Source organism: Colletes latitarsis, chromosome 14 (genome assembly GCF_051014445.1).
Source record: "Colletes latitarsis isolate SP2378_abdomen chromosome 14, iyColLati1, whole genome shotgun sequence".
Taxonomy (NCBI): domain Eukaryota; kingdom Metazoa; phylum Arthropoda; class Insecta; order Hymenoptera; family Colletidae; genus Colletes; species Colletes latitarsis.
Window position 1 is genome coordinate 20,785,584 of NC_135147.1, and position 24,014 is coordinate 20,809,597.

General features: G+C 37.1%; 1 protein-coding gene across 2 annotated transcripts in view; it reads left to right on the forward strand.

The window, feature by feature from the left end:
* Positions 1-24,014, forward strand: part of LOC143350105 (uncharacterized) — a 67,619-nt gene that overhangs the window by 32,724 nt on the left and 10,881 nt on the right. The window contains exons 2-5 of one of the 2 annotated variants that reach the window (XM_076781933.1): positions 15,473-16,677; positions 17,130-17,428; positions 18,010-18,273; positions 19,960-23,358. In XM_076781933.1, the coding sequence (XP_076638048.1) occupies positions 15,476-16,677; positions 17,130-17,428; positions 18,010-18,273; positions 19,960-20,201 (2,007 nt within the window). In that variant the 5' untranslated portion in view covers positions 15,473-15,475 and the 3' untranslated portion in view covers positions 20,202-23,358. Of the gene's footprint in view, positions 1-15,472; positions 16,678-17,129; positions 17,429-18,009; positions 18,274-19,959; positions 23,359-24,014 lie in introns of those variants that run through there. The other variant, XM_076781932.1, reaches the window with a different exon arrangement.

The following is a 24,014-nucleotide window of genomic DNA, read 5'->3' on the forward strand; positions in this document are numbered from 1 at the left end:
TGTTATTCAACAGAACTCGCCGAAGCACGAACTTCTCAAAAAAAAACTGGAATCTTTTGTTACCTCTGACAGTCTTCGACAAAGCGACGAAACGTGTACGAGTCGTTTGAAATGTTATAGAATGCAGAATGTCTAGGATCTGGGCTGTACTATGTAGTTTCCTTTCAAACGTAAATAAAAAAATCGTGGAGGAAAATCTTACAGTATATATTTTCGATTTTTCAGAAAAATAATATGAAACGCGAAAGAATTTCGAGAGAATAAAATTGTATAAAAATAACGTTAGAAAATCTAGAAAAATTTATTACGGTATATCTTAATATTAGTTTCCAATTCGCGTACTCTAATTTTATTTTACATTCGGTAGAGATCGAAGCTAGTAAATTTTAGAAGCGAAACGATGAATTTCTATTTCGACAACCACTCGAGAATCATTATAGATGCGCGCATTAAGCACTTACCGTGTTAGTTCCCTTGGGTTTCTATTGTCGGGAACAATGGCGGCACATTCAAGGCGGTAACAATTCAACTGTAATTCACTCGTTGAAGAGCATTTCCAAAACGGAGCGCGTCTTTCTTTTCCGCTTGGATCTACACTGATCCCGAAACTCCCGACCACAACACGGGTGGAACCGTTAAGTCCGTAACTCTCGACGAAGTCGCGACAGTTTAGCCAGCCTCTTCCTTGTCTCTTTTATAAATTGGTCTGTAGCAGATTGCTAAGCAACAGGTTACTTTGGCGAGAACGTTAGGGAAACAGCAAAGAATGATCGCGAAATGAATGGCATTAAAACAATTATTTTTCAAACAAATAGCCATGGTTTAAAAAGACTGCTCTGGCCTCGAAATCGACGACTCGAATCAAAATTAACCATATGGATGATAGACCAAAGTTGAGAAAAATGTAATTAGCATAATTTTCTGCAAACCTAAAATTATACCGTATTTGTGGAAGGCATTCAATAAAAGATTTTGTATATACAAAAACATAGAATAAAATGTAAGAAAAACGTTGGTAATTGTTTATATTAAGGGCTTCCTCGTCAATTTCAATAATTGTTGACACACAAAGGGAATCACAAAGAAGAAAATAATAAACAATTACAATCTATTGACATCCAAAGCGAGCAATTCGATATTTCAACAATCCATTAATTTATTTATTCATAAGGACGAAGGAGTTCCAGATTCAAAATAAATTGTAATTATCTAATTACCTCCTGTTCCCCATTCCGAAACTCGTGTTTCCAATGCAATGTTTACGTATATGATATATGTACAAAGTAAAATGTATCGCAGATTTTTAGGGATGAAATTCACGCTGAGCGTCAATAAATTGTGATTAAATATTATTTTAGCCTTTTAATACACATTATCGATTACACGAAAGCCAAACTGTCAAAGACTCGAAATTGTTAATATATTTACAATAATAATTGCACTATATGCGCAGTATCGATAAATTTCACGCAAGTCTCAAAGATTTCAAAATCATTCAAATTTGCTTACACAACGAGCACGTTAATGGTAGAGGTAGGCACCAATTTATCCAACACGTGCACGTTGCATCGTGATTTCCCTTTAATTACCATAACGTTCCCGTCAATGGAGACCGATCGACATTCATCTGTGTCGTCGAATTTACCGAACACTATCGTCGGGATCGTTTCGACGCGTCTGGTGGCAACAGGTTAACGGAAACCACCGCGGCGAACGAATGATGCGCGTCGAGGACTCTGTTTGATGGTCACGGGGATACTGGTGAAAATTCACGAGGATCCTTTGCTCCCTCTCAGTGTCCTGTTTCTCTCTCTCCAGGAAAGAGCCTGCGCGATACTCATGCTCCTTCGACGCCCAGCATCTATGCTCGCTATTAGAGGTTCTACCATGGAGACCCATTTGCAAAAAAGTTCTTTGTCTCGTCAACGAGGCTACCGGCGTTGATGCACTTAATTATGCAAAATCGGTTTCAGGGACGACGTAGAATGTCAAGGAATCTACTGGCAAACACCGGGAAACACGAAGCTACTCTAAAAACAGCTCTGTGTGGAATTTTGAAAAAAAAATAGCAGGGGTGAATGTTTTTACAACGGTCGTCGAATGTTGATACAAGCATCGGTTGCAATTTTTATTGCGAGTATCTTTTTTCTTGATTTTTCTAGTGTTGTATAGATTTACTCTGCAGTCGGTTAAATTTGGTATATCGTTCGAACGCTATTTACTGTTTCGTAAAGTGATACAAGAAATTGAGACTTTCCATTGAAATATAGTTTATTTTCATTCTCTGTAGAAAAAATTTTTGTATTTAGGAGTTTCATTTGAAAAAGTGTACGCATAAACACCTCTTGAATTAAATATTTCTGAAAGGGAAGTCTAAACGTCGCGTCGGAGGAAAATTTGAATCAGTTCTCTCGAAATATGAATATATGAATATAACATGCGCTGAAAGTCCGAATATCACTTTCCTCTGAATAAAATAATATTTTCTACGCGCGTATATACGTACCGAGGAAAACTGTATCTTCTTGACAAGAATTAATATTGATCATTTATTTAAATCTGCCACGGGATTCGTATCTTCTAATATATTAATAACGTAACAGCTGTAATTTATATTATAAAACAGCCGTCACTGTGTTGCAAACTAATTTGCATTCCCACAAGAAACGTACTTAATTGAATTTGACTTTAATAAATCGTTTCTTTCCCTCGCGATCTATCATTTTCTGCTAAAATAATTAATGAGAATGTCTGGGGTTTTCATCTAGCTTCGAGCCTCAAATTAGTCAAAATGTAAGTCGAAAATTTAGAATGAAATTTTATACGTAGAATGCTTCGTTTTCGAAATAATTAATCTCGAAAATTTCTTAGACACCGTGTGAATACGATTTGAATGGCGCGTCTGATCATAGCTCATCACTTCTACTTGTGGCGATGCCCAAGCCGTTAAAAAGTTAAAAATTAAATTTCTTTTTAAATAACATTCTTTTAGAATAATTTTTTATAAGCAAGGTTTTACCTTTTATAATTTAATATTTACATAAGCTAAAATTATTCAGAATAATATTTAGTAAGATTATTATTTAGTAGAATAATATTTGAATCCTTACTAAATCAACATTTCGATCTTAGTTGATTACCTTCTTTACGACCATCCCTCTACACACACCACGTGTTTGCTATCTTACCTTTCGCGGAAGTATGAATCAATATTCGTACATTTAAACGTATATTTACCCTACTAATTTAATAACCTCTTTCCCGTTGATTTTTATTTTAATCTAGTAAGTGAGTCCTTCAAAAATTACTAAAATTTAAACGACCAACTTTATCGTACTACGAAAGATCTACCTTAAGGGTTCTATCTGAAGGGCTTAAAGATATATTTTCGCATAAATATATAGGTTAAAATGGAAAACGAAAGATCTTATATCGAAGCAATGAATATTCACTTTGAGTTTCAAGAAAATCGTCGCCTGACAGTTCTCAGTCTTCCCTTATCGGAAGAAAAATCGCACGACTGCAGCCATCGTTTCCTTTTACATCCACCGGCGTCCGGTGGAAGGGAAAGGCCCTTAGAAATGGAAAAAAGCAGCGAAACCTACTCACGACACAGTAAAAGGACTCCGTCTAAAATATGAAATGACATTTGATTTACTTTCCTTTCATTTTCTTTCCTTGGCATTTCCGACTCGCCGCGCTGCGCTTCCCTTGTAAGACCATAGCAGAGATTTTCGTTACACGAACACGCGTACACGCTCACAATGGTTTATTCAGTTCTTTGAATTCCCTTGCGAATTACCATTACTAGTCCTTAGCAACTAAGCTTCCTCGAGATGCAAAAAGAACATTAACGAATCGAGTACTCGATATTCTGACGCGGATGCCCGACTATTGAAACGATTCGATCAGGACGGAACCTTTGTCGTTAAAGGGGATTAAATGTATCGAGCACCGGGACAGAAATCGTGACAAATGTAATTTCAATGTCCAATTACTGTGACTAAGGCAATAAACGATAATCGATGTCCTTCTAATCAAAGAATCACGTTAGTTTCAATGTTATCGAAGATCTTTGCCCACAATATTGTACAGAATGTATTTTTTAAGTTTTGTCACTGGTTGACAAACTGTAAATTTGTTTACTTTACTGGTCAGTCCCTACAATATATATTTTCTCCTTGTATTTAATCATTATACTCCTAATGTCTTTAGATTTACAATGATTAAAGAAAATCGAGTTTTTGAAGTTCTCCAATTCTATTTCGAACGTCGTCTTCGAGTGATTATTTTTTTTTGCTCTCTACCAATAATTACTTTTTGCTAACAATAGCCAAAGTTTTCTTTAAATTCCACCTTTCAATCGACCATTCTCCACTCGAATAGGCAATTAATGCTAGAACACAGACGTTCTGATTAAGCATGAAAATCGAATCGGGGCTCTTTACAATTGATACGAACTATTACCCTTTCATTTTTTTCTATCGAACGCCAATTACGCGATTGTTCTCACCGGCTTATAATCAAATCTCTCTACAAACATGATCGAGCCAATTGGCCGGCAACAAATTATCATCGCGTTGCTGTGCTCAATTGAATCCATTTTCATAACTGTTAATCCGACAAATCGGTCGGCCTATCCGTTCGAGCGAAAAATTCCATAGTAATCGGAATTACTATGGAATTTTTGGAAGGGACCAATTAAATTATTGCCCTCATTAGCAGACAATTACGGGCGCTCGATACTTGAGGGAATTTCTGTGTCAACAAAGATCTTGTTTATCGATACGATTTCGACGCATCCCGTAGAAACTAATTATACGATCAGAGACCGATAAGTATACGAACATTAAACTGGACGGTAATTATTGATTTTAGAAAAGGGGGCTTTTGAGTAACCTTCGAAATATTTCCCACCTCTCGTTATCCGTTAAAAAATTCATTAAAAATGAAACAGGAAGGAAGGTCCATTTTGAAGTAAAATTATTTAATAAAGTTATTTAATAAAAAAATTTATTCACTTTCTGCACCCCCTCCCTGAGGTGATCCTCGTATTTCATTTTGATTAAATAATAGTTTTTTAAATAATAGCGAGCGACGATTAAAACCATATTGGTGATTTTACTGGATTATTATCGTATTCGCTAATGTTAATAATCATTGAATTTTTTGTTTAACTGCTTGCATAAATTGAATTAACGGTGTGGATAAAACAATTAGAACCAAATTTCTGGCGTAAATAATACGAACAGAATCATTATTTTCCTTCGTTGAATGGTAAATGGTATTTTACCCTTCCCTTCTCGAAATGTTTAATCGAACAAACAATACGCTGTGCTTTGCAGGTATAAGTATTATTATAACACACTTATTAAGTTAATTGGGAAGAGTTGTCGCTATACCGAACAAATTGCATAGTTAAGTAAATATAAAGTACGATCGATGCACGCTTTTAAACGAAATTTTATTTACGAATAATATTGGCACATAATTACGCATCAAAATGCAAATATTTCAGTAGAAAAACAACACCGAACGAATCAATCGGGTAATATTTGAAAGTTTCGTTTAATTATCAATAACGTTTGGAAATAATTAAATTCTTTCGAAAGCAATATTTTCCAGCAAAAATAACACGAAATTAATCGTTTATTTTAAAATAAACTATTTCTATGTATTAAAATGGGGTTGATAATGTAAATGCGTAAAAAACACGGGTGCAAACTATGCAACAGGAAAAACTACTAATTTAATAACTTCGCATAACTGAAGGACGTCATTGTTTCGACTATGGGATTAATAAATTCCTCGTATTCGACTTATAACCGAGCGAAGGGACAAGACAAACGACGGAAAATCTGACAAAAAGTTCATCAAACGCGGTCCAGTCTGGCCCCAAAAAAAATTTCATTTCCAGTGTAATAGACGGGGACGATGGCATTGTTTCGTGGCTCATTGAACACGAGCGTCGGAAAATCCCTGGCGTCCGCACCGCCGCGTCGGAACGTCGTTTCGCGAAAAAAAGTTGTGTATCGTACGTTCGAGACGATTGCAATCGCTCGAGCGAACGCAGACTGTCTCGATGGACACGACTCCATTCGATAATCGAGATATCATCGTGGCCAGGTTCTATACGTCGAAGACGCCTTCGAGCGTCCCGACGACGTAGACAAATTTCATTTTCCGAGAGACTTACTATTCGCGTCGCCGCGGATGCGCGTGGCCAAGAATATCAAAAAGGAAATTTTCGTACGTGACGGATGGACACGCGCGATCAGGGAATTTCCTAAACGATGAGTTGTCTGGGGCAGCGTTTCCCAAATTTTTATCAAATTTTTTACGATAGCCAAATTCCCAGCGCGTTCCACCGTCCTAAAATTCTCTATTTTGCCAACGAATCTAACGCTGTTTCTACCACCTTCACATTTTGGGATGCAAATAGCTGTGAAAATAATTGTCGAAATAAAAATTTTAAATGTTTTTCGATACCTTTGAACGGAAGAATAAAATAATTTCTGTACCTTTGAAATTGTAACGGGTGCTTAAACGAATTAAAACAAATAAAAGCAAACAATTATTTATCTGCAACTCGTTAACGGGATATCAAAATTACAGGGGACAGAAAGGAATTTAACTGTTTGATCGAATAAATTGGTTTTTGTTGGTAACCTATTATTCGAATAAAATTTTCCCCGACTCTGCTCGAAACGTATCGTTTTCGTACCTCTCGAACGATACACCTCGTTTGACGCGCGGGAATACGATACCATTCGAATTTTAGAACGCGTGATCTTCTGACTACTGTTGAACGCACAGCTCGCTTGTATGTCGCAAAGGTAGAGACATTGTAGGATGAGTGATTCCTCTGTTCTTGTGATTCCGTACAGTTTCGAAACTGATCCGTAATTGGTGTACATTTCGTCGAACGTGGTGACCGAATTTAGTAAGATGAAAGGAGCTGAATCGATTACGCGATCACAAATTTTCCATTAAACTTTGCCGAACAGAGCTTATAATAGCAAATTCTACGATCCACTAAGAAATGAAACTTAAACTTCTTTAATTTTGTTATCTAGTGTTGCGTCTTTTAAGATCTTCTTCAGCAGATGTTTATCATTTAAAAAAATTAGTTATATCGTATTCATAAATAATCTTTACATTCGTGTGCATTAAAATGTATAACAGGTCTAAAGAAATTTTAAATAATTCCTCGTTGAGGTTTCCAATGTATTTTTCATCAAAATCGGCTGGTGGAACAACTTTCCACCGTTCTAACATTTTGTTTCGGAACATGTTAAAATTTACGGTCTTCCGCGTTGTCGAAGTTCCACGGAAACTACTTTCGAGTCCGGTGTCGAAGTTCAATAGACGTGATCTGCTGAACTGCTTTCTTACACGATGTCGAACTTTTTCCCATGGAAACCAATATCGGGCTATGGTACATCTGAGGCCAAAACGTCCTCTGCAGAAAAGGCAAACAGCCCTATATTAAATCGTTTATGAATTATGAAAGCTGAGAGAGCAAAGCTTTTTAAAACTCAATGTAAAATTAAAGCAATCGTCGAGGAGGATTAAAATAAAAACGAAAGAGTTCGTTGGATTATTTAATCCGACTTTTCAACGAGTCATACCACGTATCAATTAACCAGTAGTAATAGAAAATTAACTTGCATTCGAAATGGACTGCTCTTCCTGAATCAATCGAAGTTCGTCTTTCTAGTGGGTGTAAACATTCGACTTACGAGAGCCAACGCGTTGGTGTAAGTTTGTTTTACAGAACGGGATACCAAAAGTTATATACCATCAGGAAGATTAACAAGTTGGAGGTGTATTTCCCGTTTCGAACGTCGACGACGCGCCACGAGCAAGTAGTAGAAACTGATATTCGACGTACAGTAGTATAGCCAAGGCTTAGTCAGACGCGAAAACACAATCAAAGTCATCGTTAAAAAATCGTAGCGCTACACTTTAGTACTTAAAGTTTTCAACAATTGGAAAGTGTAATGGTAAACCTCCCCTATTCGCCATTGACAATAAATATATTTTTATCGTTTTTATAATAACCGTGATCGAATTTAATAACTTTCTTTTTCATCGTCGAAATATAAATAGAACTAGTGACCTATCCATTGATAGCATTAGTAGTCTTCACAAAATTATTACATCTATAAAAGTTGTTTGCTTACTGTAAATATTTTAGAGGCTGATTCTAAGCTCAAAAATGAAATTGGATTAGAGGTATCGTGTCCCGGTTAATAATTGCTAATAATTCACCAGGAAGTAATTTCCTCTATTCTTTTGTCCCAAAATATTATCTTCCATGACAATTAAAAACTAAGCCAAATTTTTCACCCACTCAATATCGTTTTTTAAATTTACGCGTGAACCGTTCTGATACTTTTGAATCACGCGACACACGTACAAGCGTAGTTAAAAATTCAAAGGTTCGTTCGACGGTCACCGCTCTAAATTATGCTGTATCACACACCCACGATCGTAGCAACGATAATAAATTATACAAGCTCCCACGATTATGATACGTATCGTTAGCAAACAGAAATATATCCTTCAATTCCTATTTAAAATGACGCACACGCTCGCGCAACTAAAAAGGAAGATACGCTCGATCGAAAAAAGTCTACGCCCACCTTATGCTCGCTGCTCCAACGCGTCACGATTTCTTGTTTCGAATCTTCGTAATTTTTTTATACGTACAGAAATAAATATTTTACGATCGTTATTCGCCAAATAAAGTCTGTTTACAGAAAGCGAATTTATGCACGTATTCTCGAGTTCTACCGGACTGCGAGTAGAGATTATGATCCGTTAGGGCAACGAACATAAGGTGTACCGGGGACTTTTTCGTCCGTGGGTAGATCGGTACGATATCGACCCTCTTTATTATCCACTTATCGGATTTTAGATTCTGACAGGAACGTCTGCTCTATGGAGTTTCAGTTTAAGTTTCAGTATCGCGGCGAAGTTCGTCTCGAGTGGCGTCGAACGATTCGTACCGCCATATTTTGCCACACTTTTTTGCCCCGTCGATGCGACAGTCTCGAGTTATCACGTTCTTCCGGAAGCTCGTTAGCAACGCAGGAAGAATATCCCGTAAGTTTTTCTCGCTTCTTTGTCGGTATTCCTCGCGAAAGGCTCGTATTTCTCGTTGGAAAAACGAACTCTAGGCGACCAACGTATTTGCAATTGACATAATATCGGTGATAAAACTCTGCGTTTCCTGTTTACGCAATCCCTCCGTGCATATTGTTGCACGCGACAACCATTGTGCGATCGAGAACGCGGAAATTCACGACGGAATAGTGGGACGTCCTTCGCTCGAAGTTTCTTCGTTTTTAGTTTATTTAATCATCTTCAGCTGCAACTTTGAGATTAGATTAATATTTTCATTATCACCGTGCGTTAGCGTGTCTCTAACTCTTAACCGGTGTTGGGTATATAAAAGTAATTAATTAATTCAACAAGTAAAAATGCATAGACTACGGAATTATAAAAGTGAAAGATTTTCATTAAGCTTTCATTATTCTACAAAAAACGTGATCCACTTATAATGGTATTTAGATGCAACCAATATCTAAATTATAATATACTATTTCCGTCATAATGATTTAAATTACATTCGGTAGTTATGTAAATCGTACTAATTATGAAAGTTATTACGTGCAGTCTGTTGACTAAAAGGTCATGTATAAAATTAAAATTTTAATCACAGGCGAAGAATTATGTACAAAACCAGTTTGTAAAATAAAATATGAACATTGGTTAAGAGAAATGTTTTTATAGATACTCGAGAGCAAGTAATTCTACTGCTAAATCTTAATCGAAATAAACATCGTATGAGAACTTTAAGGCTGTGGAACACAGGGAATCAATTTGTAACGTAAATGTATCGATGGTATCTAAATATTTTTCAGCCCTATCGCTATTGCTTGGTATCGAACGCACAATCGTTCCAGGCGATCTGAATGCAAATCAGCATCGCTCCTAGTATCGGGAACGATGTTATTTGTGAATAACAAGCTGTCCAAGGGGACGGGAAGAAATTTGATCAAGTACCTGTAAATATACAGGAGGGAGAGGGCAACCGGTGAATTTCTGCGGGGCTTTCGTACCTTATCATCGAGAAGGTGGCTTCCAAAACACAGTAGAACCTCCATTATTCGAGTTAATAACAAAACATCCTTGGATTAGTTTGTGGGGCGCTGTGTCGCTGCGGTGTAGAAACTTGTGAGAATCGTAGGAGGACAGAAAAGGAAAGGAGGAGGGCCTGCTAGTGAACTCATCAGTAAGGCTTCCTAGCAGGCCCTGCCTTAGACGACTGGGATTTTGGGAAGTCGATCGAGGAATAGCAATCGAGGGGTCGGTCGAGTGCTTGTGAGAGCGCGACTCTTCTGGTGGCGAGCATGGGAGGCGACGCCACAAGTCCTTCAGACTTCATATTTAAAGTTACAAAACTGAAATATTATTCGTTGGCAATTTATATCGAATTTGATTAATGTAACGATACGAATGTATACGTATCTCAATAAAAATATGTGCAATCAATGCAAATCTGCATAAAGATGTTTAAAAAAAAACCGATAGCCGAATAAAACGTTGGATCCAACGATTGGAAAAAATTTCATCGAGTACGCGATTGGGAAGTTAATAACACTGCGGATCCAATTTTTAGTTAAAATCAATTAAAAACTGCCAATAACTGCAGAGTCCGATAGTCCTCATAATTCAACAATTTAGGGTAGTAATCGTCGATAAAATGTGACCTGGCGTACTTTCCAGCTGCTGCACATCCGTATGTATCTATTTCCAATAAAGGAGAAAAACTCTCCTCTTTGTCATTAATCTACGTCGAACCCTTTTCAAACTATTCTTTCGATTAATCGTCGAAGCAGCGAATTTAAAAATATTCTTTCGAATAATTCTTGATTTCTACGCGAAATACACGGCCCCTCCAAACACGTACGCGTCGTTCGATGTTAAAATAAAAAAAGATTTTATCGATGTCCATGTGCTTCTAACTTTCAGCATCCATAAAATTTGCATCTACTTTTTTCCGTATCGATCTTCTCGCCATTGTGAATGTAATCCTGACTGAAGCTACGCCCGAGGAGCTGACGTCGTCGATCCGAAGAAACAAACGAATTCCTGCTTTCCGCGTGAGTGGAACACAAATGAAATTCTGAGACGCTTTCGCGGCGGTGCGATATGCACAAAAGACATAAACGTGTGCAACTCGACGTCCCTGTAAATCCTGATCCTGACAAAGTTGCGGCGCGTAGGTCGACAGCTCGTTCGTCGACGCTGGACAATAATTTATCTTGGACACGAGAAGCGAAAAAGGATATCCGCTCGTTTCGAGGATCTTTATTAATAATTCCGTTAACCAAGAAAAGTTCTCCTTTTCTATGTTTGCTCTTGTTGGATAGTCAGAGCAATGTGCTAGAAATACATGCATATTTTTCGGTTTTAAAATCTTTTCTAACGATACAAAATGCCTAATATAAATGTTTCATGTATGTGTATGAAACGTACGAACTTCGAAGAGTATTTCCGTAAATTTTCATAAAAATATGTTAATCTATATGGAAAATACGAACGTCCTTGTCGGACGAAATTTTCTAGTTGGATTTCTCTGGTTCTCGTTTGGTCAGAATTGTACGATAAAAAAATTTTTTTTAATAATTTTATAAAATCATCAAAATCCAAACGAAGAAAGGATCCTTGTCTTGCAAGAAAATCAATAAAAAAATAAAGAATCGAATAAATTCTAGTACCGATTTCGGGATAAATCCATAAAATATAATTCACGCAGTTCCATTAATTGCCATATTAATCGCGGAGACGAGACGATTTCTAAGCGTCAAGCACGAATAAAACGTAAATCCGCGAAACTATCGTCGAAAACCTACCATTAAAATCTATTTAATAATTTCCGGAAGCAATTAGCCGCCAATGGTGCGCGAAATTTAATTTGCTAAGTGCTATCAGCTTTTGATTTACCGTGAAATAACGGCTAAATTCGGTGGTCCGTTTCTGGACAGCGTTTGATCTGTAAATTTCTAAGAAATTCCAAACTGTTTCGTTTTGTCGAGAAGAAGTTCCAATAGCGATTGTCTGGTGCATATGAAATTACTCGCAATTTCGCTTTGAATGTCGGTAACAGTATGAAAACAATCGCTCAAACAAACATAGAGAATATAAAGTAGAATGTAGAAAATAAAGCAAGGCTGTCAAACACGCGACACGATCCATTAGATTTTCCATCTCGCTGGATCCTTTACATTTTTCTTGTTATTTTTGTCATTTCTGCAGATTTGTCACTCTCATGCTACTATCTCTAATTAGGGGTACACAGAGAGCCGAGAGTGAAGAGTAAAGGGTAGGAAATAGAAATTGAGAACTGAAAAACAGAGACTAGAAAATAAAGAATATAAAATGTAGATGCAAGAAATGGATGACGAAAAGCGCGTAGAATGAAATAAAGTAGAAATACAAAACTTTAAGTTTTTTAATCCTAGCTGTTTATTTAATTCCCTCTCTGCCTTGAGGGATTTATTCTCTCTTCTAAGGTATATTGTCGCGCGCGTGAGAGCAATAAAACGATGCAAAAAGACCGGCAAAAAGAATTCAGAGTCGACGAGCTTTTCCCCGAAGATGTATCTTGCTTGTCGCGAATCGGAAAGAAGATGCGTTGCTGATTCCATAAATCCTTATCTTGACGAAGTGCTGGATCGTGTCCCGTTCCGGTTAATCCGTTAAGAAATCCAAACTTTCGTCGACAAGCTTGACGAAAATTTCAGAACAAACTAACCGTTGAGTGGAAAAATAGATGAAAGTAACGTTGCTCGAAATACATCTAGAAGAAGCGGACAAAAAGTTTCGCAGCGTCACGATTCTTTATTATCCCGTCGCTTCGTTTGTGGAAATTGCAAAGAGCCGGGCACCGCTGAATTATACGTGAGAAAGCTTGAGACAATTGCAAATTCGTTCTCCCTTTATTCGCGGAAACTGTAATCTTAGCCACTTAACGCCCTAATTCGTGTGCGTTCGAGAACATATTGCGTTTCGAGGTTGAATTACGAGCAACGCCGAGGCTGCAATTATTTTGTATAATTATCACGGGCTGAAATTTCGGTGGCATTTGCTGAACGAGATGAGCGGCATGTTCAAAATTATATAGAAATAATATGTTTCTTGGCTATTAAATTCGTCATTCTTTCGTGTCCTCAACCTCATTATACAGGGTGTTCGGGCACCCCTAAGACAAATTTTAATGGGAGATTCTAGAGGCCAAAATAAGACGAAAATCAAGAATATCAATTTGTTGATTGAGGATTCGTTAAAAAGTTATTAAAAAATTAAAGTAAAAAATTTCAAATCATTCACGGAAAAATTATTTTCTGTTGCGGGGGTCAATTGCAAGCATTTTTGGTCAACAGACATACCCCCGAAATCCTACTCAGTTTCAAGAAAAAAATTCATCACCGAAAATTTCATGTCTGACCATAGCGTTGATATGTTTCACTGAAATTTCATGCATATCTTTAAAACATCATAACTTCTGAACGGATTGGACGATTTTAATGTTTAAAAAAGCAAACTACGCGTATTTTGATGGAGAATATGTACAAATCACAAAAATATTCGAAAAGTTGGTCCTTGACACCGCAAAATGAGAAAAACCCCATAAAAATGGTCCAATTTTCAAACAGCCATAACTCCTACAATAGTGAATATATTTCAATGAAACTTTTTTCTGAAGTAGAGCTCATGGGTACATACAAAAAAGTATTAGACAACTTTTCTCTAGGGCGTCACATAAAATTATCAAAAATGAAAAACTAATTTTTATGAAAAATCGACAGGGGGTAGGTGCCTAAATTTTTCGGCGAAATTAAAAATTTTCAAATCGTTCTAAAAAAATTATTTTTAGTTACAGGGATAAATCACAAGCATTTTTTATAAATAGACATACCCCCGAAATCCTATCCACTTTCGAAAAAAAATTCATAAGTGTACAAATTTTTTGTCGAAAGTGAAAAATTTCAAATCATTGTAAAAAAATTATTTCTGGTTGCAAGGGTCAATTACAATCATTTTTTATCAATAGACATACCCACGAAATCCTAACCATTTTCGAGAAAAAAATTCTTTACCGAAAATATACTGTGTGGCCGGATATGTTTCTATAACCTTTTAACGATGCCTCAATGAAAAAATTAGTATCCTTGATTTTCGTCTTATTTTAGCCTCTAGAATCTCCCATTAAAATTTTTTCCTAGGGGTGGCCGAGTACCGTGTATATTGTACTACTTTGGAAAATATTGATTTAATATTTTCTACTTTGATCTCTGTAAACTCTACAAGTTTAAATTACATCTGTTTCCTAGCTTTGATCATTTCTAAAAAAAATTTCAATTAAAGAACGTTAGTTTGTAGGTATTGGAAAGTTAAAGAGAAAAAAATAAAAAAGGATTTATAAAAGTCAGTCCCTTTCCTAACTTTAAGACGCTAATCCCGAATAAGCGCGTGACTAATTGAGACACAAATACCCAAACGTAATGCATTCACTGTATCTTGCTCGAAAGTATCAAGGTGTTAAGAAAGGAACTGTTTCTTTTTCCGGTAAATTAGCATCAGAAAATTTCTTCTGAGGAAACCGATGGATACGGCGAACGTGAAATTACCCGTCGTCGAAACATCGAAGCAATTATTCCGGTGTGAATAATTCGCAGAGTTAAATCTAGCAAAATGGGTCGTGTCCCCGAAGACATTTCTGGTAACGAAACGAAGATTCGAAAGACAACTCGTTTCTATTCTCTGTTCTCTGAATCTCTTTCAACGCGAACAGATCGATTCGAAACAAAAGAACAGTGATGGTTACCATAAAACTTATTTAAAATATTTTCTATTGTTGAATACAAAAGAAGAAAACCTGTTAAAAGACACGTTTTAATGAAAGTGTTGAACTTTTCTAAACGAATCCTGACAAATCCTGTTTGCCGTGGTTCTTTAAACTGTTTTCAGAGAAAATGTTGACTCTATTCGCGAGCAAATTTGCGATCTGCAACCAGCATCGGAAACTCCAGCGTCCACTAGCAACCTTATTGAGTCGGGTGAATTAACTCGTCCTTCGTTGAAACGTAGTTTCATCAAATCGCGGGATTACCTTTCGTTTCCCGATCGTCGATTCAATGCCTCGACAGCTTGATGTATTTTCCGAAACGATATCTCACTAATCCTTCGCTATTATCAAAATTAATAGAACGATAGATACGATACGGAAATAAAGATATTCAATCGCGAAATTAAATTAATTAACTTTCGATACACGTCCCTCTTAAAAAAAAAAGAACTTCCTGGCACTCAAGATACCTGTATCTACCTTTAAAATAAAATATTTAAATTGACTACGTTAAAATGGCAAACAGAAAAAAAAATTTTCTATTTCCAGAAGATGTCCATGAAGCTACCAACGATCCTCCTATCTTCGAGCTTTCTTTTGTACGTCGCTTGTGAGTTCGTCGTTCCAAATCAATCGAGCGACTACTCCTCCGTATACCCGTTCCTGGAGAAGTGGGCGAAGGCGAGCAACACAGGGATGCTGACCGTCGTCTTCGACGATTTCGACGACGACGCTCTGAACTTCCCCCATGTTGCCTTAGACCGTCTCAACGTTTCCACCAGACTGATCACGCTCAAACACCTGATGTCTCTGATGAACACGACCGCGAAACGCGCCAATCAGACCATCGAGTCTGGGAATTGTGTGTTGCTGCTGTTTTCGAACACCGACCACCTCAGGGACATCCTCGGTTCGCCGTACTTGGTCTCGTTCTGGCATCCGGAGAACGTCTACTTCCTCCAGGGAAAACGTCACCAACTATCGGACACTTTCGACGACAAACGTTTCTGTAGATGGGCGTTCGAGAGACTCTGGAGGTTCAGAAGAGTCTACAGACTGATCTTCTTCACGGAGGACAAAGCGATACGCTACGACCCCTTCCAGTACGCTGGTAGCCACATCAAACAGCTCTTGAACAGTAGCTGCGATTGGTTCTGCGTCAAGGTCAACGACGACGACTTTCTGATGGTCGATCATCCTAACGCGACGGACGTCTCGGACTTCTTCGACGATCAGAGACGTAGCTTCGAGCTCTACCCGCTGAAGATCTCCATCTTCAAGTCGACCACGATGCTCATGTCGGGGGACAAGTACGAAGGTATAGACTACATGTACCTGGACGAGGTCACCAAAATGATGAACATCACACCTGTACTGTTACCGTCCAAGGACAAGTTCGGCTGGGAGGACCAAGGCGTGTTTTACGGGACCCTGGGTCACCTGGTCTACGAGTACGCGGACGTTACGTTCAATCAGTTCTTCGTGAAGGACTACCTGACCAGGCAGATCGAGTTCACGACGGCCATCACCAGCGACAAGCTCTGCGTCCTGGTCCCAAAGGCTCCGCCAGTTCCTGACCACTTGGTCATCGTCAAGACCTTCAGCCTTGGTACCTGGTTGCTCGCGTTCTCCAGCCATTTTATGCTCACGATGATCTATACGAGCATGCTAGGAAACAGAAGGAGGCTCGAGAAGCGTCCACGTCGAACCATTGTAGTCGTCCCAATTTCCGAGAAGGAACAGAAAGCGCTTGGGTGAGCATATAAAGTGTCTAATAAAACAGACTTTGCAAGGATTTGAATATACTATATTTTATCTGTAACCGTGATTTTCATTCGCTGTCGCGAAAAATGGGGTCGGTGGAAAATGGAAGAAAAGAATAATTGGAACAGCAGTCTAAAAGAAACGTACGAATGTGATCAATATTAATTTTTGCTAAAAACACAAGAGATAACATAAAGCAAGCAGCTGCGAATATGGTGTAGAAATAAACCTCCGCTGCAATTTTTCATAACGTTGTTAAAAATTTTATTATATTTATTCGAGACAACCCTTTTTCCTCTGTAAACATTTTTGGTTTGGAAACGTTGATTATTAGGAGCAATAAAATTTAACTCACCAAGCAAGTTAGCTTTTTAAATCGGAATAGCCACGAAATTATTTTGAAAGACGTTTATTTTAGGATGTATTCTCCTTTTGATAACAGGGTTTATCCACTTGAATCGTCGCGAAAGTTTGGAAACGGACCTCAGCATTGGAAACGATTCAAGCGAGCCTCTTTATCCTGTCTCGCGTCGCTGGGCAAATACTTGACTAAGGTGGTTCTCCAACTGGTGCAACCCTTTGAGCGTAGCCATCCTTGGTTCCCTGAGAGATTTCTGCTGATGTGCAGTTTGTGGCTGAGCCTTATTCTGAATGGTGTGTTCACGTCTCAGCTTGCGTCCAGCTTCAGCAAGAGATTGTATTACAATGACATCGACACTTTGGAGGAGCTCGAGAAGAGTGGTGAGTGCTTAACTCTGATCCTGTTGATCTTCGTCTGAGATTGAGTAGATCTGGTAACTTCGCCTGTACAGACTGCTCGGTGCTATATTATCGCTCGACATTTTTCTCGCGAATGAATAATATAGAGGGAAAGGAGGGCACGAGGGAAATAACACGTTCTCAAATAAAATTCCATAACAGTGACAGCCTTTCCAACGCATACTCGACAATTCTTTTAAATACATTCTGCCTCGATATGAATCGTTGCAGAGAAATTTAATTAAAAATTATGGATTCCGTTGACATCTTCGAGTACGTGCTCGTAGAATTAAATGGTAAATTGCAAATTCACTGTTACTCTTTTTTTCTTGGTATGTAAATGAAGTCTTGTTTTTTTCTTTTTTCTTTCTTTTCAAAGCCTGATTGAATAATTCTTCTGTACACATTCTGCCTTTATATGAATCGTTTCAGAGTTTAATTAAAAATGATAGATTCTTACTTGTAGAATTAAATAGTAAATTGCACAATAGATTCGCTGTTACTCTCTTTTTCTTGGGGTATGAATGAAGGCTTGTTTCCTTTCTTTTTTCTTTCGTTTTAAGGCCTGACAATTTTGACCAATTCGCGAGACATCATAGAGGACGCGTTGAGCGATTCTACGACTCCATTGATAAAACGTCTTCGCAAGAAAATGGAATATGCAAACGACACGGAAATTGATAGGAGACTTTTCGAGACCAAGGATGCTGCGTATCTTCATCGACCGACAACGTTATCCTTCAGGTACGACGAATCCCAGAGGCAAAAGCTGCATCTTGTCAAAGAGTGCCCGAAAGACTATATCCTCGCCAACGTTATGACGAAAGGTTGGTGTCATCCAATTTTCAATATTTATCAATATCCATTGGTACAGAAGATACGAGGATATTAAATTAATATTTAACTAATCGTAGATTAGACGGATTATTTTTCATTTTGAAACTTGCTTTTATCGAGACACCGTGGCAATTCTTCGTTTTCCTTCGTCTGAGAATAAAATTTATTTTTCTGAAGAGGTATGACCAGTTACCCTCGTCACCGTTGTAATTTCTGCAATCAATCCTTCTCCAAATCAATCATTTACATATTTAATTGCTTCTTTGTATATTCGTTTCCATAGAATTAAACAAATATTTCTAATGCTATTAAAATGTAAAAAGAAATGAACTTTTATCTAGGTAAAAATTTTCTCCATCGGTGTGCATCCACAATTAATTGCATATTACATAGTAAATTATTACGTAAGCGTGGTTCAATCGTGCTACATATATCGAAATTAATTCAGTTTGCACTATAAAATCATAATTTAATTCCTGAATTAATAAGTATTTTATTTGACGGATAATTATCCATAACTAAGTACATGTCTGTAAATGTTAATTTCGATAGATTTAAACGTGTGTCCCGGCAATTTGTTAATCACGATCATAAACGTTAATTAAACTCGAAAGTAAATAAATCGAACCGAACCGAAGTTGCTGACGCGCGCTAATAAAAACCAGAGGTGAAACATGTCCTTTTTGCGTATGGTACGTAATTTAAAAAAGTTTGTTCTCCATCTATTTTTGCTTATGGTAACATCGCACAGCGGGGGTCTAATTTAAAATTCTAGTAGACTTTAATTTAAAAAAATAAATTCCACGACTTTTTTGTTGATTTTCCCGTATTTTTTAGATTCTGATTACTGTTTCTCGCGAACATAATTTTCATTTTTCATCCCCCATGACAATTCGTTCGCCATGCAATTTGAATTCCGCCACATTTCACACCGTAATAAACTCGATATTTTGGTCGATTTATCCACCGCTACTGACAGAAGGATCATAAATTTTCTCGAGAAAAATGGTCTTAGTAGAACACTTTTCACGCATATAATCTGTAATCGACGCTTTCAAACCTCGATAACGAGAGCCAATAAAGGAAAATAATCTTGGACGGACATGCGTCCGAGGTTCAATCTGTTCAAAAATGATTCGGTCTATTTTTTAATTCTATTTTTGCTATTATCTAGATAAAATTAAAAATTTGTGCATTGAAAAACGGTTCAGGAACATGTACAAAGTATCGAATTAAAATCCATAATTTTCTTACTCTCTATTAATTATTTTTTACACGTGAGAACAGAGAACATTTTATTCTAATCGTTACATACAATCGAATATAAGTTTATGGGGTGAAATTATGTATCTAATAATTTTAATTGGTTGTAGAACATTTCATTTTCTCCAACGTACTTTCTTGCAAGATCTGATACGTCTTTATATTTTGCAATTTGGAATAACGAGCTGTCGTAAAGTGACAGAATATTTATCGTTGCTTCCTTTTTAATATTTTTACTTTTATTGGTACCTGTAAAGCTGCATCGAATCGTGCCTTTTCGAGCCAGACGAGCTTCCTAACAGAACAGTTTTATATTCACAACTTTGGAGTTAGCTCGTACCAACAGCGAGCGAAGGATGTTTTGTTAATATTTATCGCAGCCGTTCGATCACGAAACTAACATCTGGTTGCAGGATCGCCGTTTCGCGGGCGTATAAACAGTATTCTGGGTAGATTAAACAACGGAGGCTTCTACGGGAAATGGTACCGCGGCGTGTTCCAATCGAAGACACGGGCACATCGAGCGGATGAATCATTCGCTCATAAAAGGATCACCATGAGACATCTGTTTATCCCATTCGGGATCCTTTACGTTGGCCTGACGACCAGCGCGATCGTGTTTGTTTGCGAGCGCAGAAAAAGTAATCTCCGATAGCCGGACTCGCGAAACAAAAATTCAACGAAATAGAGAAACGGCTACGAGATATTGCCACGGGGGATGAAACGAAGCGAATATAAACGACAATGCGACCTGGAAATCGCCATGATTTTTTGCCCCAGGCGCAAATAAACGCGTCATTCGAACAGAGGTGGTACAAATGAAGCGAATAAAGGTTGAATTCGTCGTTTCCTCTAACACCTTCATCAACCTAGCTGCAAGAAACGGATACTCTTAAATTCGAGATGTTCGACATTTTGTGCTATTTTTTTTAATCCTTTGTTTTAACAGTAATGTTCGACAATTTAGGTTCTTTGCTTCTTACTTAAAAGTTACTTATGATTTATATTTGCAACTTTACGTCTGTTCCTAATGGAATAAGATATGTAAATAAAATACATCGAGTATTCGTAACGGGTTTCCGTTTCATATCGATGTACAATTTCGACAAAAAAGACAAGAGAGAATATTTTCGAGGAGGCACGATCCGAATATCAAAGACGCGACTTTAGAAGTCGGAAAGCACGTATACTTCCGGGAAAGTATGGACAGACAGCTGTTAGAATCTGCTTCTACGTGTACACAACTTGACGTAACGCACCCTTTGATCATTTCTGGAGAAACTACTAGCAGCAGGATAAAAAGGAATAAACGCGAGATCTAAAGAAACTTATTTTCAACCTTTCCATGTATTCGTTAGCGTTGTTATTTCATATAAAGGTACTTTTAAAAGGTAGACTCAAATTTAATTTATTATTTTTGTACGAAAACAAGAAAATAATATGAAATATATTAACGGTGATCCGATTAGGGGGAAAGCAAGACTAAAATCAGAGCTATCCAAATAAAAATATATTAAAGCCTCCTGAAAGGAGAAATTTGGTTTAGACAGTATGAAAATATACAAAAATGTATATTGACAGTAGTAATTATCGAGATATTTATACACGTATTTAGTTTCTGATATCTGTCCAATAAAAATGTATCGAATGTTTCGGTATTACGTAAAACGAAACAGCTTTACCACGCCTGGAAATGTTTTTATTTCCAACGTGTGTTTTTATTTCAACGTGCTAGATATTATTTATCCCAGTAAATTATTATTATCCTCGTTGCGAGTAACGCGGAATTCCAAATGAAAATAATTCATCGCTTCCTCCGCAGAAAAATCTCTGTAAAATTGTTTGCCCCGGGGACTTGTCGCGCGTTTAAACAATTTTAAAGAGTATTTCCCTCGCGTTCAAGGCAATTGCAATTTCTGCCTCGATGCGCGATCCTCGTCGATAGAATGCTCGTATTGCAACGATCCTGTGAATAGTAATTTTACCATGTATCTTCATCGAGACGCACACACGCAATTATTCCGTGTTCCTGAATGGATTTGCTCATAAAATTTACGAGAATATGGCAAGAGCATCCTCGAATCGTGAATGTACGAAGGAATTACATTCGCAATGGTTGACTTTAGACTTTCCCGGATATAAAGGCATTATTACGAGATATAATTGACGTGCAGAAATGTTTCTATTCTCATACACATGTCTCCCAATGTACATTTGTCATAATTTTGTAATCACGTTTGCAGAATATTACACATTTCTGTACAATTAACGAAAGTTACTCTTCATCCTTTGTTCCTTCGTATGCAATTAAAAGCTTCCACCGTCGTTTAATATTGTATAATTAAGGATAGTAAATTTAGAGTATTTCGTCCAATGATATTATTTTACATTTGACGATGTGGGATTAAAAGAATGTCGAGGAATGTATTTAATCTACTAATTTTAGTAGATTACAGGGAAGAAAGTAGTGAAGTATTTCCAAATATGTAGCTTTAAGATTTTAAATTAGAACTGAAATAGTACAATCTGTAATATTAAGTAAGAAGTAAAGAAGTATATATAAAAGCATTTAATCTATTTAACTGGAATGTTTTCAGACTGGAGTGCAGTTTTACTTGATTTTAAGTTATTTTTGAGGTTTCGACATTTCTCTTCTGCTATTTAGCTCAGAATGCGCAGTGAGGAGCAAAGAGTGGATAAAGAAGATAACGAATATTTATTTAATTTATTAAGCAAATAACTCTCTGATCAAACCACTTAAAGTGTTTTCAAACTGCAGTGGAGTCTTACTTTAGGTCTTACAAGGTTTGAAACGTCTCATGTTACTAAAATTGCTTACAATGCTCAGTGAGAAGCAAAGAAGAGATAGGAAAATAAGTAAAATTTTCCTACGCATCTCGTTAAACAATTACCAACCTCTTAGTGTCATGAAATTTCTCATTTCACGGATTAATAAAATATACATTTATGTAAAAGCATTTTAAATTTTTCACGAATTGCAAATATTTGTTCCGAAGTGCAGAAATCACTATGTAATTACAATTAGGCAGAGATACGTACACGTGCATTTTTCCATAAAATGAATATTTATACTGCGGCGAGAAAACAGTATTCGGTCGTGAAGGAGCAACGAATATGAAAAATTAACTCACAAAAGTGCTCTCTCAAGAGGATTCGTTCGAACAGAGGACTTAAAGCGAACATTTAAAACAGAATGAAATTTGCAATAAATTTTTTTTCCGATTGTACTCTCTTGGGGGTGAGAAATTTAAAAACTGGTTGTTGCTAAAAGTTAAAACCACAATTTATATGCATTGGTGATAGAATTCAATCAAACAATCAACAAATTAAAGCAATACCATATTTAACGTTCAATTTCGGAAACTTTATTAAATAGTAATTAAAATGAGACATTAAAAAATATAGATAATGGACAGGTAACGTCAGAATCGGGCTAAGTTACAGAAGAATAGTAATCATCCAAGTGATCTCAATGTTCTTTCCCGCGAAAGAAGATCTTCGAGGATTCTGTCGAACGGCACGATTTATTCCAACAGATTCAAATCGAACGTTTCGTGGAGTAATAGAGAAGATTGACGGAGGAGTACTTTCGTAACACCGACAGGTACAACTTAATCGTATTTAGCGGAGCGTCAGCTTGGAAGAAATGAAGTACGTGCTCCGAATTCTCCGTCTTTCTTTGAGCCTATCGTTTGGCCTTTGCTAAATTCTACGGGTGCCCGGGAACACCGAGCGTGTAATTGCTAAACTCGTTTCGCATTCTGTTTTACAAAAATGGACAAACGTGAAAGTAAGTGGAAAGCGTGACATGTATATAATTCCGTGTGTGTAACGAGTGACGCTGGAAACCATTATGACACTTGAAAAGGAGTCATTGTAAAAGGCACGTCGAAGAGATGACAAACGAGGGAAGTTCCCCCAAACCCGGAAATACAGAAAATTATGACACTTTGAGGATATGTATGTATGTATTATGTACATATGTAATACGCAATTTTGTTTGCCGTCTGAATTCACTCTGAAGGAGTAGAAATTAACCATTGAAAATTCCTTTATTTGTAAATAAAATAAATGGAAATTTTAATAAAGAAGTACCTCCAAAATTGACTGCAATTTGCTAGCTAGTTGGATTTAAAATATATTAAATCCATTTACAAAAGCACAGTCTTACGATATTCAAACTCTCGATCTAAATGACATTAACAATTTGCCCAATGACACTGCTAACTAACGAAGTCTCGCTCGTGGAATTCACGATTCTGCTGAATTTGCATAACGAACGTTAAAATTTATAATGTTTTACATAACGCGATTAATAATTAATGACTCTGCGGCCGGTGTCTTCTCACGGTTAAAATTAACCGCATTAAAATGGGTACGGATTTCGGTAAAATCGTTTCGTGACTCGTCAACGTCAGGCAGAGCCTGATCGATGAACACACAACTC